The 16406-nt window shown below is 41.5% G+C and overlaps 1 protein-coding gene across 6 annotated transcripts in view; it reads left to right on the forward strand.

Moving 5' to 3' along the window:
* Positions 1–12131, forward strand: part of glmna (glomulin, FKBP associated protein a) — an 84502-nt gene extending 72371 nt beyond the window's left edge. For 5 of the 6 annotated variants that reach the window (XM_072574687.1, XM_072574683.1, XM_072574685.1 and 2 more), the window contains exons 14-19: positions 512–596; positions 8175–8284; positions 9671–9734; positions 10300–10426; positions 10789–10871; positions 10983–12131. In XM_072574687.1, coding sequence (XP_072430788.1) covers positions 512–596; positions 8175–8284; positions 9671–9734; positions 10300–10426; positions 10789–10871; positions 10983–11117 — 604 coding nt within the window. In that variant the 3' untranslated portion in view covers positions 11118–12131. Of the gene's footprint in view, positions 1–511; positions 597–8174; positions 8285–9670; positions 9735–10299; positions 10430–10788; positions 10872–10982 lie in introns of those variants that run through there. The other variant, XM_072574688.1, reaches the window with a different exon arrangement.
* The last annotated feature ends 4275 nt before the right edge of the window (positions 12132–16406 follow it).

Consider the following 16406-nt stretch of genomic DNA (forward strand, 5'->3'; position numbering starts at 1 on the left):
AGCAAAGGACCTGAAGGACTGCATCCCTGTGGTGTGTGTCCACTTTATTTGGGTTACTGGATCTTCCTAAATGCTTTATAAGCTAAATGCAGAATCTCAAAAAGAATGGATTCCACACCTCAAACTATCTTAACATTGTAAAAAATCTTTCGGCAAAGCACAATTCATAGCAGGTACAACCCATTATGTAACTCCGGACTTGTCAATTTATTTTACATGCTATGATTTTAATAGTCTCAAAGTTATTGAACAATAACTGAAAACTAAGGGATTTAGACTAATACTGTGTAAGGGTATTAGTGTTATGGTAAAAAACGTTTTGAACTCAGCTTATTTTAAATGTTGCAACTACTTATGGTAGTTTTGTTAACTACTGTAGTGGCACTATTTAAAAAGAATCACATGTAAGTCATTTTTAAAGAAACAGTACTATGTTTATATGGTGGTGGATGAACAAAGTGAAGTTAACTTGATGTGATTGGAACTGTGATGCTAGTTTTATGTTTTATAGGTGCCTGTTTAAAACTAGCCAACATGCTGGCGTACAAGGTTATGTTATACAAAATCTTAAAAATCAGATTGACCTAGCATTGAAGGTAAGCATGTTAATAAGCCTAGAAGTATTTTATTGTCTGTAAATGTTGGTATGTACCTATGTATGTGTCTGGAAAGGTACTGCGCATTGTTTTACAAAGGATCACTAGCAATAGCCTTGATTGTCTTTTAGGTCAGTTTTCTGAATTATTTGCCAGTCCTAATCTAATGCATGAAGTATAAGCAAAGACTGAATTCTTCAGCTATATTTGTACAATAGAAGGTGCATACTACGATAGACACAAGTACAATAATAAAATAAAAGAATCAATCTGTGATCTTGCTGAAACACATCTCTTCTGCATACTTATTAAATTTAATTTTTAAAAAGCTGCTAGTCATATTGAAAATGAATTTTAAGTACATTTTTACCTTTTTCATACTGTTTCAATGGAGAAAATAGCCCAGATTCTGCAGTCAGTGGTGAAGTAACAGCACTCTCTGACTTCAAAGAAAGCTGCCCACAAAAATCTGGCAATCTGTTTGGCATTGATTCTTTCTTGGTATTTTGGTTCTGGTTGTAGTGATTGTAATGAGGTCAACTAGTTGAACCTCTGAGAATACGAGTTCCCTGATAGGACCAAATTAAGATCCCCAATCAGGAAGCCCTGGCTGACTGATGAAAAGTGTTAAAGTGTACCAAGTTAAAAATCACACAACACCAAGTTATACTCCAACAGGTTTAATTGGAAGCGCACTAGCTTTCGGAGCACTGCTCCTTCATCAGGTGATTGCCTAATCACCTGCCACAATCACCTGATGAAGGAGTAACACTCCAAAAGCTAGTGCTTCCAATTAAACCCATTGGACTATAACTTGGTGTGTGATTTTTAACTTTGTAGACCCCAGTCCAGCACCGACATCTCCAAATCATGATGAAAAGAGGACTGTCAGAGATTCTGATAGAAGGCTCTGAAGAAGCAATACTAAAGTCTAAGGCTGTTCATGTCTAAAGAAAGAATGACTTGGTGGTGGGATATTGGTCTCTGTGGAGTTATTTCACTGGCACCATGTTAAGAGGATCTCCAGGCATCAACCAATAATAAAACAATAAAACTGGCAAAACAGCCAATCAAATTGAGGTAATCTCAAAGTCAAAAAGCCAGAAAAAAATGTTCTGATAATTTCTCACTTTTGAATAATTGTACAGAGAACAAAACAAAGATTGAGGCACACAAATTGGATTAATGTAGAAGCTGAAATATCATAAACATGAGCATTTTTACGTTTAAAATGTTATAGAATTTTTAATAATGGAGAAATTTGACATTCCACAAAACAGATTAGTTATTCGGCTTCAGAGGAATAATTTAGAAAAGTATAGTGTAGTATCCATAAAAAGACCCTATTTTTCCTCATTCAACAGGACACAACATTTTGGGAAATTTTGCAGTGACAGTGCATAAAATATAGAAGTTTATGTCATTTGAAGAGATTTTTAAACATTTCGATATCTGTGGGTACTTATTTGTGTACTCTTGAGTTCACAAGAAATCATCGCTAGCAACTTGTGACTTTCTACATGTAATTGAGTGTATGATGCCAAATGTTGCTTTTAGTTTCACAGTTGCAATGTTGGCAAATTCTGATAGTTACATTCTCATCAAAACCGTGAAATCTGGGCCAACACAAGCTTGATTTCTGTCATTTTAGTTTTATGTTTAGCCTTAATGCTGCAGACTTGCAAAAATGCTGCAGAGCAGTTTCTCCATTTCACCACAATGATATAACTGTATAACTGGAATTAAATCAGTCACTTCCTGAGATTTGGAGATCTCAATGGGTCAGACAGCAAGCTAATGTTTAGAGTCTAGATGACTCTTCTTCAGAGCTTAAGTGAAGCTTGGTGGGGACAGCATTTATATTGTAGTTTGGGACGGGTGGGTGAAGTGGGTGTAGGGTACTATTGGAGAAAAGGTGCTGATAATTCAGATTAAGTGATCGCAATGTGAGAATGGCAGAACAATGGTGTGTCTCCTGCCAGTCTTGAAAGGATAGTAAGTGGAATGGGAGGAGGGTGGACATGATAACCAACTAAAAGAAAGGGAAGAAATAGGAGTTGGTTCACAATTTAAAGGTGTTGAAATCAATAAGTCCAGAAGGCTGTAAATTGCCTAGTCTGAAGATGAAGTATTGTTCCTCCAGTTTGCGCTGGGATTCACTGGAACACTGTAGCATGCCAAGGACAGACATGTGAGTATGCAAGCAGAACACTATTAAAATGACCGGCTATAGGAAGGTCAGGGTCCTGCTTGTGTAACATTGGAGGTATTCTGCGAAGCAGTCACCCTGCTTCACCTGGAAAGACATTTTAGGCCCTTGGATAGTGAGCAGGGAGGAGGTGAAGGGGCAGGTGTTGCACCTTCTGCAGTTACATGGGAAGGTGCTGTGGAGCGGGGTGTTGGAGTGGGTGGTTGTGGAATGGACTACAGTGTCCTGGAGGGGACGATTCCTGCGAAATGCAGACAAGAGGAGTGAGAGGAAGATATGTTTGGTGGTGGTGTTCTGCTGGAGTTGTCTGAAATGATGGCAAATGATCCTTTGGATGTGGAGGCTGGTGAAGAAGTAAGTCTTGGAAGAAGTAAGTCATGTCAGCAGCGCTGTTTTGGAAGATGGCATCATCCGAACATGAGACATAGGCAAAGGAACTGGGAGAATGGGATGGAGTCCTTGCAGGACATGGCATGTGAAGAGCTGTAATGAATGTAGCTATGGGAGTCAGTAGATGACAATGGACAGTTTATTCCCCAAAATGGAGACAGGTCAAGGACAGGAAATGTCAGAAATGGATGATGTGAAAGTATATAGAGGGGTTGAAATTGGAGGCAAAATTAATAAAGTTTAAAGACCTGGCAGGAACATGAAGCAGCACCAAGGTAGTCACCAATGTACAAGAAAAGATGCCACCTTCCAAACAACATTGCTGACAAGGCTGGCTTCTTTCGTGACTGTGGTTTTCTGCCCACAGTCCTCACCCGCATCCAACCTATCACTCATGCTTCTGCCCTTGCTCCTTCCCATCACTCACAACAGTGTGATCGGGTTCCCCTTGTCCTCACTTTTCATCCCACCAGCCTCCACATTCAAAGGATCATTCTCTGCCATTTCAGACAACTCCAGCAAAACGTCAACACCAAATACATCTTCCCCTCACACCCACATTTAAATTTCACTGGGATCATTCCCTCGGGACACCCTGGTCCATCCCACGACCGCCAACACCAAACTTCCTTCTCCATGGTACATTCCCATGTAACTACAGAAGGTGCAACACCTGCCCCTTCACCTTCTCCCTGTTCACTATTAAAGGGCCTAAACAGCTTTTCCAGGTGAAGCCATATTTCACCTGTACCTGCTCCAATCTTGTGTGTAGGACTTGCTGCATTCAGTATGGCCTACTCTACATTGGAGAAACCAAACGCAGACTGGGTGACTGCTTTGCAGAATACCTCCAGTCTGTGTACAAGCAGACCCCTGACTTTCCCAGTTGTTTTAACACCGCGTCCTGCTCAATTTTATTTATTTATTGCAAAAATATACTTTGTTCATAGAAAGAAATCTTTGGTACCTGTACAGTTAATGGGGCTATTTATATCTATAACTCGTTTAACTTACAGAGAACAAATTAAGTCTTTGATGTTCACCATTCCTTGTATTTGCAGTCAACCTCTTGGGATTTAGCTGAGGCATCAGCAAGGCCCAATTACTGAGTGGACCCCTGTTATTCTTCGGCTGAAAGACCTTACACTGTGTTCTTTCCCCAAAGACCTTGACGGCAGCTGCCCCAAGCTTCAGCGCATCCCTTAGCATGTATTTCTGGACCTTAGAATGTGCCAGTCTGCAACACTTGGACGGGGTCAATTCCTTCAACTGGAAGACCAACAAGTTTTGGGCAGACCAAAGAGTGTCTTTCACAGAATTGATGTTCCTCTGGGCATAGTTGATATGCGTCTCGGTGTGCATCCTACTTAATGCCCATGTCTGTTGTCTGCTTGCTGCAGTATTTCAGTGAATCACAGTGCAAACTGGAGGAACATCACCTCATCTTCAGACTAGGCACTTAACAGCCTTCTGGGCTTAATATTGAGTTCAATACCTTTTAAATTTTGAACCAACTCCCATTTTTTCCTTTTCCTTTGAGCTTGTTATAATGCGGGGACCTGAGCTACGGAATCAGATAGTGGAATTAGTAGTGAACAGCCAGATACAGTGAGCAGAGAGTCTGTGAGTTGAAGTGATGGGTTGAAGTGTCAGGAATAAGGGTGATGAACGCAGAGCATGGATCAGTACTTGGAACTATGTTGTGGCTATTACAGAGACTTGGATATCACAGGGGCAGGAATGTTCCAGGTTTAGATGTTTCAAAAGGAATGGGGGGGAAGATAAAAGAGCTTGAGGAGTGGCATTGCTACTCCGGGTTAGTATCACAGCTGTAGAAGGGGAGAGGAAGGTTTGTCTACAGAATCAATATGGGTGGAAGTCAGAAACAGGAAAAGAGCAGTCACTGTATTGGGAGTTTTCTACAGGCCCCCCAGTAGCAAGAGAGACACGGAGGAGAATTTGGGAGGCAGATTTTGGAAATGTGTAGAAGTAACAGGATTGTTGTCATGGGTGAATTTAACTTCCCTAATATTGATTGGAATCTGCTTAGTTCAAATAGTTTGGATGGAACAGTTTTTGTCAGGTATGTCCAGGAAGGGTTCCAGATGCAATATGTAGATAAGCTGACTCAAGGTGAGGCCATAATGGATTTGATGCTTGGCAACAAACTATGCCAGGTGTCAGATCTCTTGGTGAGAGAGCATTTTGGTGATAGTGATGATAACTCCATGACCCTTACTATTGGAGCAAATTGGAGCTATTGGAGGGATTGGAGCAGATAGTGTGGGAAAGTATTTAATTGGGGGAGGAGGAATTAATGCTTTTAAGCAGGAACTGGGACACCTAGATTGGCAACAAATGTTTTCATAGAAATGCACAACAGAAATGTGAAGGTTGTTTAGGAAGCACCTGCTGATAGTGCTGGACAGGTTTGTCCCACTGAGGCAAGGAAGGGTTGAAAGAACCTTGGATGACCAAGGCATTTAGAAAATCTAGTCAAGAGGAAGAAGGAAGCTTACTTAAGGTTGAGGAGACAAGGATCAGACAGGGCTTTAGAGGGTTACAAGGTAGCCAGGAAGGAACTGAAAAATGGACTTTGGAGAGCTAGAAGGGGGCATGAAGAAACTTTGGTGGGTAGGATTAAGGAAAACCCTAAGGTATTTTACACTTATTTGAGGAACCGAGGGCCGATCATGGATAGTGGAGGGAACTTGTGCCAGGAATAAGAGGAAATAGGGCAGGTTCTTAATGAATACTTTGCTTCATTATTCACTACTGAGAGAAACTTTGACGTTTCTGAGGACAGCATGAAATGTACTGAAGTGGTAGAACAGTTTGATGTTAAGGAGGATATGCTGAAAATTTTGAAAAAACATAAGGATAGATAAATCCCTTGGGCCAGATGGGATATCCCCAAGGTTACTACAGGAAGCGAGCGACGAGATTGCTGCGCTGTTGGCGATGATCTTTACATCCTCACTGTCCACTGGAGTGATGCCAGATGTTCGAAGGGTGGTTAGTGTTATTCCCTTGTTGAAGAAAGGGAAAAGGGATAATCCTGGGAATTACAGACCAGTCAGTCTTATGTCTGTGGCGTGCAAAGTATTGGAGAGGATTCTGAGAGACAGGATTTATGATTACTCGGAAAACCATAGAGATAGTCAGCATGGCTTTGTGAGGGGCAGGTCATGCATCACAAATCTTATTGAATTCTTTGAGGCTGTGACAAAACACATTGAAGAAGGTAGAACAATGGATGTGTGTACATGGATTTTAGCAAAGCGTTTGATAAGGTTCTCCATGGTAGGCTCATTCAGAAACTAAGGAATGGGATACAGGGAAACCTGTCTGTCTGGATACAGAATTGGCTGACCCATAGAAGGCAGAGGGTGGTGGTAGATGGAAAGTATTCAGCCTGGAGCTTGGTAACCAGTGGTGTTCCGCAGGGATCGATTCTGGGACATCTGCTCTTTGTGATTTTTACAAATACTTGGATGAGGAAGTGGAATGGTGGGTTAGTAAATTTGCTGATGACATGATGGTTGGTGGAGTTGTGGATAGTGTGGAGGGCTGTCGTAGGTTACGAGACATTGACATGATGCAGAATTGGGCTGATAAGTGGCAGATGGAATTCAACCTGCAAAAGTGTGAAGTGGTTCATTTTGGAAGGTTGAATTTGAATGCAGAATACAGAGTTAAGGGCAGGCTTCTTGGCAGTATGGAAGAACAGAGGGATTTTGAAGTCTATATCCACAGATCCCTCTGCCACCCAGGTTGATAGGGTTGTTAGGAAGATGTATGGTGTGTTGGTTTTCATTAGCAGGGAGATTAAGTTTAAGAGCCATGAGGTTATGCTGCAGCTCTGTAGAGTTCTGGTTAGACCAGACTTGAGGTATTGTGTTCAGTTCTGGTCACCTCATTACAGGAAAGATGTGGAAGCTTTACAGAGAATGCAGAGAAGATTTACCAAGATGTTGCCTAGACTGGAGGACGTATCTTATGAAGAAAAGTTGAGGAAACTAGGGCTTTTCTTATTAGAGTGAAGAAAGATCAAAGGTATCTTGATAGAGATGTACAAGATGTTGCGAGGCATAGATAGTGTGGATAGCCAGAGACTTTTTCCCATGGCAAAAATGGCTATCTCGAGGGAGCATAATTTTAAGGTAATTGGAGGAAGGTTTAGGGGAGATGTCAGAGATAGGTTCTTTACTCAGTGGTGGATACTTGGAATGCACTGTCAGCAATGGTAGTAGAGTCAAATACATTAGGGACGTTTAAGCGACAAATGGATTGGCACATGGATGTTAGTACAATGAAAGGTATGTATGTTAATCTGATCTTATAATAGGAAAGAAGGCTGGCACAACATTGAAGGCTGAAGGGCCTGTATTGTGCTGTATCGTTCTATGTCCTCTCCTCCCCCATCCCACTTACTGGCCTTTCAAGTCTGGCATATCACACCGTTGTTCTGCCATTCTCATATTCCGAACATTCAATCTGAACTATCAACATCTTTTCTCCATCAGCACCCTACACCCACTAACCTCATCCTAACCCCTCCCAAACTATAACATAAATTCTGTCTCCTCCTCTGATGAAGAGTCATCTAGACTCAAAACATTTCTTGCCCTGTCTCTATGGATGCTGTCTTACCCGCTGTGATCTCCAGCATTTGCTTTCAGTACAGATTCCAGCATCTGCAGTAATTTGTTCCTACTTCTAAGCTTTGCTTTGATTGCAACACCACCTGACGAAGTCAGTTTTGCATTGCTTTGACTTAATGACAACCGCTTTATGACCAAACACATGCTTAAATATTTCAGATGATGTACTGTATTTTTCTGACCAACTAGTAGCCAAGCTGAAGTGCAACCTAATGTTGACTGTAGATTTCTAAATATTTCCTTCATTACCCTTCTACACCCCACTTTTTAAAATTTTGCTTCTTTATACATTTTAACCTTTTTGTTTGCTTTCAGCCTGGCAATGAAAATGTGTGGTTCTCAGGTCCACAATTGATTCCTTTACTTCATTCAATCCTTTCACTTCCTGAAGGAGCAGAAACAGACTTGCTTCAAAACTCCGATAGGTAGGTTTCAATACATTTGATTTAGGATCAGGATTAAACAGGTAACAATGGGTTAGCCCAAAAACCCTGGCTCAGCCTGTGATTTCAATAAGCATTTTGTCACAATAAATGGGTTTAAAATGTATACTAGGTGCTTGTCTCCAAAATGCAAAAAGTGAGGACTGCAGATGCTGGAGATTAGAGCTGAAAAATGTGTTGCTGGAAAAGCGCAGCAGGTCAGGCAGCATCAAAGGAGCAGGAGAATCGACGTTTTGGGCCTGAAGATGGTCTTATGCCCGAAACATCGATTCTCTGGCTCCTTTGCTGCCTGACCTTCTGCATTTTTCCAGCAACACATTTTTCAGCTTGTCTCCAAGATGGAAGGATCACAGAACTGCTATTATAACACCTTGACTTGGAGGTGCTAGTGTTGGACTAGGGTGGACAAAGTTAAAAATCACAACACTAGGTTGTAATCCAACAGGTTTATTTGGAAGCACTAGCTTTCGGTGTGCTGTTCCTTCATCATGTGGTTGTCAACATGGCTGGTTGACTATAACCTGGTGTTGCGTGGTTTTTTTTAACATTATAACACCCTGGTTGACTGGTGTCAGCCATGACTTGGAAGCAATTGGGTTACTCAGCTTGTCCTCTTGTTGACAATGATGCAACATTGCTTCACAGGGCAATTAAAACGAGTTGTATACTGCTAAGCAAGTAAGTGATTTCTATATTAAATTTTCTACAATATTCCATTTAAACTGCATATTTGTATAGCACAGCAAAACTTTTCAGGACACCATGCACAGTAATCTCTTGAACTATCACTGCTGGTGTATGGCTGCACAGAAACAGTTAAAGGGGCTACATGTATATAAAACATACGTACACTTTGAAAACAATTAGAGGGAGTGTTGCTTTTCCTCATCTTTTGTTCTTATTTTCTCAAACCATATCCCGTATTTTTAACTGATAGCTGATTTTATAGCTTCAGAGGCACCATAATCCACACATACGTTTCGTCCTATGCAGATTTGAGCCTAGATGATATTAATTAGCTATCAGAACAAAGCCTAATCTAGCCATCAGAGTGCATAATTTCAGGTGGAATCACAATATGGGTAGGAGTGTCGAGATCCTGTCTGATGTTTCCCATCTGTATTTCCGAGGATACTGATACGATGTATTCCTATAGCTCCATCTTTTTTGACTTAGCTACATACCGGAAACTTACTGAATCATTAATAGAGCCTACCTTTTTGATTATCAAGCAGGTAAAATAAGAATGTAATGTATTTCGTTCTTTACAATGATAAACAATTTCTTTGTCACTGAAAGTAAAGATTTTAAGTTGGGTACTGACAAGCAGGACTTTTCAGGGTTTTTTGAATTTCTTTTTTGTATTAGGATCATGGCATCGCTGAATCTTCTAAGGTACCTTGTAATTAGGGATAATGAGTGGGAGAATCAAGTGAGTATTTAATTTAAAAATTTGGTTTTTAAGAAAAATCTATTTTATTTACACAGTTTTTATATTTGACTTAAGTTTAATTAGTGATCACTTCCTGAAGATTGATATGTACCTCAACCTAATTTACCTGGGCTTCATGTTTTGGTGCCGTTAGCAAGAAGAGATTCTAAAAAATGTCTGTTGGTTGCAGTACATATGATGTAATCAGGGCCCATACCATTATTTCCTAATGCAAATTACCAGTGGGAATGCAATAAATCTGGAGTAACAAGGTGCTGTACCAAAATTCCAGCTCATTTGCTAGTTGGATGCCTTGGATGTGACATAATGACTGGGCTGTCCACATCATTTTTGCAAACAGCTTTGGGATTTAAGAAACTGTCATTGCGAGGGCAGTTTAACAGGTAGAAGTCCTTTGCTGAACTTGCAGCAGCAAAGCAGAATTTCTAGACGCCAGTAATCAAAAGTGAAAGAAATTCATATTTCATAATCATTCCATTTATTGTCTCAATGGATTAAATCTTGATTCTGTTAAACAATTTATATATTTTCTAACCTTTTGTAGACTGGATTATGGACTAATCTTTTCTGGATTGATAGCTTCCTGAAACCACTGCGCACTGCTTTAAATATGTCTAGGGCTCATTATGAAGCAGAGATGAGAAACAAAAGAGAGAACCAGAAAATCAAAGGTAGGTTATTCAAATAGAATCTTGGTATTTAACTGTATTTCCATAACGAATGTGTTTTGTGTTGTTATCTTGAATAGAGATCATACGTTATTCCATTTGACATCCTGACAACAAAAAGCAGGTGAAGTGTACTTTCCATTTGGTGAGTGAAGCTAAATTTGCTGATTCTACAAAACCACTGCTTGTGTAAACATTGAATGGAACTCCGGCCTTTTTGACTCCTAACAGGTTGAAGGGTACACTGGAAATTATAACTTAGTTTGAAGTATTTATTATTCTGCCAATAAAAAATTTGGTAAAAGCAAAAAAGCTATCTCAGCAAGTGCGAGGTACATTATTCCATTTCACTTTAATGATTACAGATACCGCTGAATGTGAAACGCAATGTTCGTTGACAGTTGGTGGTAAAAAGTTACCAAAAATGACCACAGCTATGCAGTTGGAGGTAAATGTCTTGCTGATTGAATATTTTGATATTCATCACTGTTTTCAAGTTGCTCTTTTATGTTCCCTTAAGTATATGTCATTTTATTCCTTTTATTTGTTATTGTTTCAGGTTCTGCAGTCAGCTATCTACACATTTGATGTAATGGAAAGTGTACAAGCACGCATAGAGGAGCTAGTTGAGGCAAAGATGAAATCCCGAGCAGAAGAGAAAAATGTGGCCAGTGACGCTTCATTGTTTATTTAGGGAACAGTGTGAAAATTGGGAGAATATAATTTCTGACTTCCTAGTCTGAACTAGAGGAATTCACTTTGAATGCTCCTCTTCAAGCCATTCTTTATGCAGGATAATTTCAAATACTTTCATCAGGTATTCATATTAAAGAGACTACACAGATGAGGTCATAGTATACAAATTTATTTGAAGTTTGAGAAGAATTTTCAGTTTTATTTGTCACTGCTTAAGTTTCTAATGTTACAATGAACACCTGTGGGTAGTTAAGAATTAATGATGAAATGATGTTTGTAAATAAAAGAGCCACATAGAACTACTTAAATATCATGTTTCATATGTAGGCAATGGGAGCTATTGTCACCAAATAATAGAGACAGGAGAGAAAAATATCTTGAAAACTTATTGATGAATTTATTCAGAAAATGTGCAGGCCCAGACTTTTTGGTTGGTAGCAAAGTGATGAGACTCACCATAGGCTTCGAAGAAAAGGTTTTAGATTAGATTAGATTCCCTACAGTGTGGAAACGGGCCATTTGGCCCAACAGGTCCACACTGACCCTCCAAAGAGTAACCCACCCAGACCCATTTCCTTCTGACTAATGTGCTTAACGCTTTGGGCAATTTAGCATGGCCAATGCACTTGACCTGCACATCTTTGGACTGTGGGAGGAAACCCATGCAGACACAGGGAGAATGTGCAAACTCCACAAAGACAGTTGCCAGAGGCTGGACTCGAACCCAGGTCCCTGGTGCTGTGAGGCTGCAGTGCTAACCACTGAGCCACCATGCAGCCCTCAGAAAAATCTCTGAGAAATGAATTTTACTTTCCCATGAAAGGAATTTTAACAGCCATACCAATAACATAAAAGTATACGTTTAGTTCCATGTTTACCTGCACTTACGTGGATTCTGAAATTGCTTTACAGCAGTAATGACAGCGAACACTGAAAAATTCCCTCCCAATATTACTGAAGAATCCAAGTTATGTATTTTGTATTTGAAATAAAACTCAACAATATACTAGTAGGACTCTGAGAGCATCACTGAGTTATTACATGTTTCAACATTGCATAATAGCAGCTATCTCAGTCAGTTCATTGCACCTTACGCAAACTCATGACTGATCCCAACAGTGCCCCTTCCAGGCCTAATGAGTGATGTCTAGCGGACTGATCTCTACATTGTGGAGTCTGAGCACCAGGTCTTGGACACTTTCTCATATCTCTTCCTGGATGCTGACCTCACAATTGGACGTCAGGCTATTGTGGCCACAGTGATCACCTAATCTCAACTGGGAATCCCCTCCCTGCCACAGCCTCCAAGCTCTCAGTCCTCCAAACCCTTACAGTCCATTTCTACCTTCTTCCCAAAATCCACAAACAGAACTATCCAGACAGACCCATTGTTTCTGCCCCATGGAACCTATCTCTTCCTACCCTGATTTAACTTTTTTGCTCTTGTCCAGTCCCTTCCCATTTGTGAGTTTGAACGTTTCCAGTTCATGGGCATCAGCTGCCTTCATCACGTCCATCCTACATCACTATGGTCTCAGGGCCTTTCACTTCTTCTTTCACTCCTTTCACACGCCGTCCCCACTCTCCATCACCCTCCTCTGCCTGACCAAGCTTGTCCTCTCTTTGAGCAACTCCTCTCACTTTCTTCACATCAAAAAAGTAGCCGTTAGTACCTGCGTGGACCCTAGTTATGCCTGCCCCTTTCTGTGGGATCTGTGAAATTTCTTATTGCAATCCTGCTTAAATCCCTCCTCACAACTCTTTTTCTCCAGTATGATCAATGACATCATCAGTGCTGCTTCCTCCTCTTGTTCAAAATTGGAAAAATTTATTAATTTTACTTATAATTTCCAGCTTGCTCTCACCTTCATCTGATCCATCTCTGACTCCTTCCCCTCCTTGACAATTTCTGTTTCCATTTCTGGAAATTGGCTGTCTACTAACATCTATTATAAACCCACTGACTCCCACAGTTACAGTACTAAACATCATCACACTCTGTTTCCTGTAAAGACTCCATTCCATTTTTCCAGTTTCTTTATCTCTATTGCCTATGTTCTGATGATGCCATCTTCCACAGGGGTAACCTCAGAAACATTCACCTTTTCCCTCAATCCAGGATTCTCTGCCACCATGGTTGATAGGGCCCTCAGCCCTGCCCGATCCACTTCCTGCATTTCTGCCCTCATCTTTTCTCTCCCACAACACAGATTGGATCCCCCTTTCCACTCTGCCAGCATCTGCGTTCAAAGGATCACAAGCCACCATTTTTGACACCACTGGCAAGATATCACCACCAGAAACACATTCCCATCCCTTGTCACCATTCCACAGGGACTGTTTCTTCTGGGACATCATATTCCACTCTTCCTCCACTCCCAACATCCCACACCATATCCCCACGACATATTTCCATGCAATCATAGAAGGAATAACATTTCCCCATTTACTTCCTCCCTCCTCACTATGCAAGGCTCCAGACACACCCTCCAGGTGAAGCAGTAATTTACCTGCATTTCTGTTTGGCCTGTTGCAGTGTCCAGCAAGGCTCCAATGTAGGCTGACATAGCAGTATCTCATTTTCTGCTTGGTTACCCTACAGCCTTCAGGACTCCATCTTGACCTCAATAATTTTAGAACCCGAACACATTTTTTCCATGTCCTTTACCAACCCCCACACTCCAGGCCCTGTTGTGCCATGGATTGCTTTCAGCACAGACAACCCATTTTCACTTCCTTATCTTGTCACTGTCAGCTTTTCATTCAACTTTGCATAATACCATCCATCCTATTGTCTGCGCAAAACTTATTCTCTCTGGTCTCTACCTTCACCTCTCAGCTTACTCTTTCCACTACATAGATACACCTCTTTCCCCCTGCCTCTTCCCTCTTCAGTATATATTCCACATGGTCTTAGTTACTGTCCCTTCTGAAGAAGGATCACTAAACTCAAAATGTTAACTCTGATTTCTGTCCACAGATTCTGCCAGATCTGATGAGTGTCTGCAGAAATTTCTTTTTATGTCTCTAGGCTGTTGCTATTTGTGAATGAGCATCTTGGATGCTCCTAGCATCTCTGGTTTGCTTTACCCCTCAGCCAAATATATTAGGCTCAAATACTTTGGCATTTAACTCAGAACAAAGTCAGGAAACTTGTTGGTTGTCAGCAGTACTCAGTCAAGGTACTGTCAACCCCATCATCCTCCACCCCCAACCACCATCATCCCACCAATGTGCAGGCTTAGTAAATCAAGGGCAACCTCTGATGCTTGCCAGAAGCTTGGATTCTTGTCAGTTAGCTGTTCAGGATGGAGCAGCTCAGGATGGACAAGAGGGAGCCCACAACTCTCATGACTCTTCCTGCCCTATTCTGGACTATTTTCCTCCCTGAATGAGAGAGAGGTATGTATTATAGGAAATGAAAATGGATGGCATGGATGTTATGTTGCACAAGGGAAGGTGTCCTGAGTGGGTGAGGAACAAGCAAGAATAATGTTGGAAGTGAGATTGACAATAAATGGGGATAATGTTGCAGACAGTAGTGAGAGTATAAAGCATGATCTTGGTGGCAAGTGGGTACAGTAACAGATGAGTGAGAGTTTTGGAGAGAGGATGGTGGTACTTACACTGGCGAAGTTAAGTAGATCATTGACATTCCCTAGATGGCTGAAACTGCACTGACAGGTGTAGCGACCTCTGACCAGGAATGGCATTATCTGGGGTTGTACCCTCTGCTGTCGTGAGGGAAGAGGATGTCCCATCAGGAGATCCAGATCATTGCTCACAAAGCTAGGCATCAATGTCACTATCTGCCACGTATAGGACAAATGTCAGGAACTGTCCTGAAGAAGGGTTACACCTGAAATGTTGACTTCTCCACCTCCTGATGCTGTCTTGCTTGCTGTGTTCTTCCAGCCTCCTCCTTGTCCACCTTGGAATCTAGCATCTGCATTTTTTTTTGTCTCTAACCAGGAACTGTGCAAGGCAGCTTTGGCCTGATGATTCTTGTCCAGGTTCATAATGGGCTTTTTAAAAATGGCATGGACACAAGGGCTACTGGTCTTTGGGATGATATTCAGTGAGTGTCAAGTTGTTCTTGGAATAATCTGTGGTAAGATGGGGATAGAATTGGATGTGAGGGATGGCATTGGGTGGGATAGGTAGTTAATGAAGCACAACTGGTAAGATATGACAATAAATCTTGCTATAGTCCTCGTGCCAAAAATGTCCCCAAAAAAACTCTCATAAGACCATAAGACATAGGAGTGGAAGTAAGGCCATTCGGCCCATAGAGTCCACTCCGCCATTCAATCATGGCTCATACGCATTTCAGCTCCACTTACCAGCGTTCTCCCCGTAGCCCTTAATTCCTCTAGACAACAAGAATCTATCAATCTCGGCCTTGAAGACATTTAGCGTCCCGGCTTCCACTGCACTCCGTGGCAATGAATTCCACAGGCCCACCACTCTCTGGCTGAAGAAATGTCTCCGCATTTCTGTTCTAAAATGACCCCCTCTAATTCTAAGGCTGTGTCCACGGGTCCTAGTCTCCTCACCTAACGGAAACAATTTCCTAGCATCCACCTTTTCCAAGCCATGTATTATTTTGTACGTCTCTATTAAGTCTCCCCTTAATCTTCTAAACTCCAACGAATACAATCCCAGTATCCTCAGCCGTTCCTCATATGCTAGACCTGTCATTCCAGGGATCATCCGTGTGAATCTCCGCTGGACACGTTCCAGTGCCAGTATGTCCTTCCTGAGGTGTGGGGACCAAAACTGGACACAGTACTCCAAATGGGGCCTAACCAGAGCTTTATAAAGTCTTAGTAGTACATCTCTGCTTTTATATTCCAACCCTCTTGAGATAAGAGACAACATTGCATTCGCTTTCTTAATTACAGACTCAACCTGCATGTTTACCTTTAGAGAATCCTCGACTAGCACTCCCAGATCCCTTTATGCTTTGGCTTTATTAATTTTCTCACCATTTAGAAAGTAGTCCATGCTTTTATTCTTTTTGCCAAAGTGCAAGACCTCGCACTTGCTCACGTTAAATTCCATCAGCCATTTCCTGGACCACTCTCCCAACCTGTCTAGATCCTTCTGTAGCCTCCCCACTTCCTCAGTACTACCTGCCTGTCCACCTAACTTCGTATCATCGGCAAACTTCGCTAGAATGCCCCCGGTTCCCTCATCCAAATCATTAATATATAATGCGAACAGCTGTGGCCCCAGCACCGAACCCTGTGGGACACTGCTCATGACCGGCTGCCATTCTGAAAAA

The sequence above is a fragment of the Chiloscyllium punctatum genome, chromosome 7 (assembly GCF_047496795.1).
Source record: "Chiloscyllium punctatum isolate Juve2018m chromosome 7, sChiPun1.3, whole genome shotgun sequence".
In the NCBI taxonomy this organism is placed as follows: Eukaryota; Metazoa; Chordata; class Chondrichthyes; order Orectolobiformes; family Hemiscylliidae; genus Chiloscyllium; species Chiloscyllium punctatum.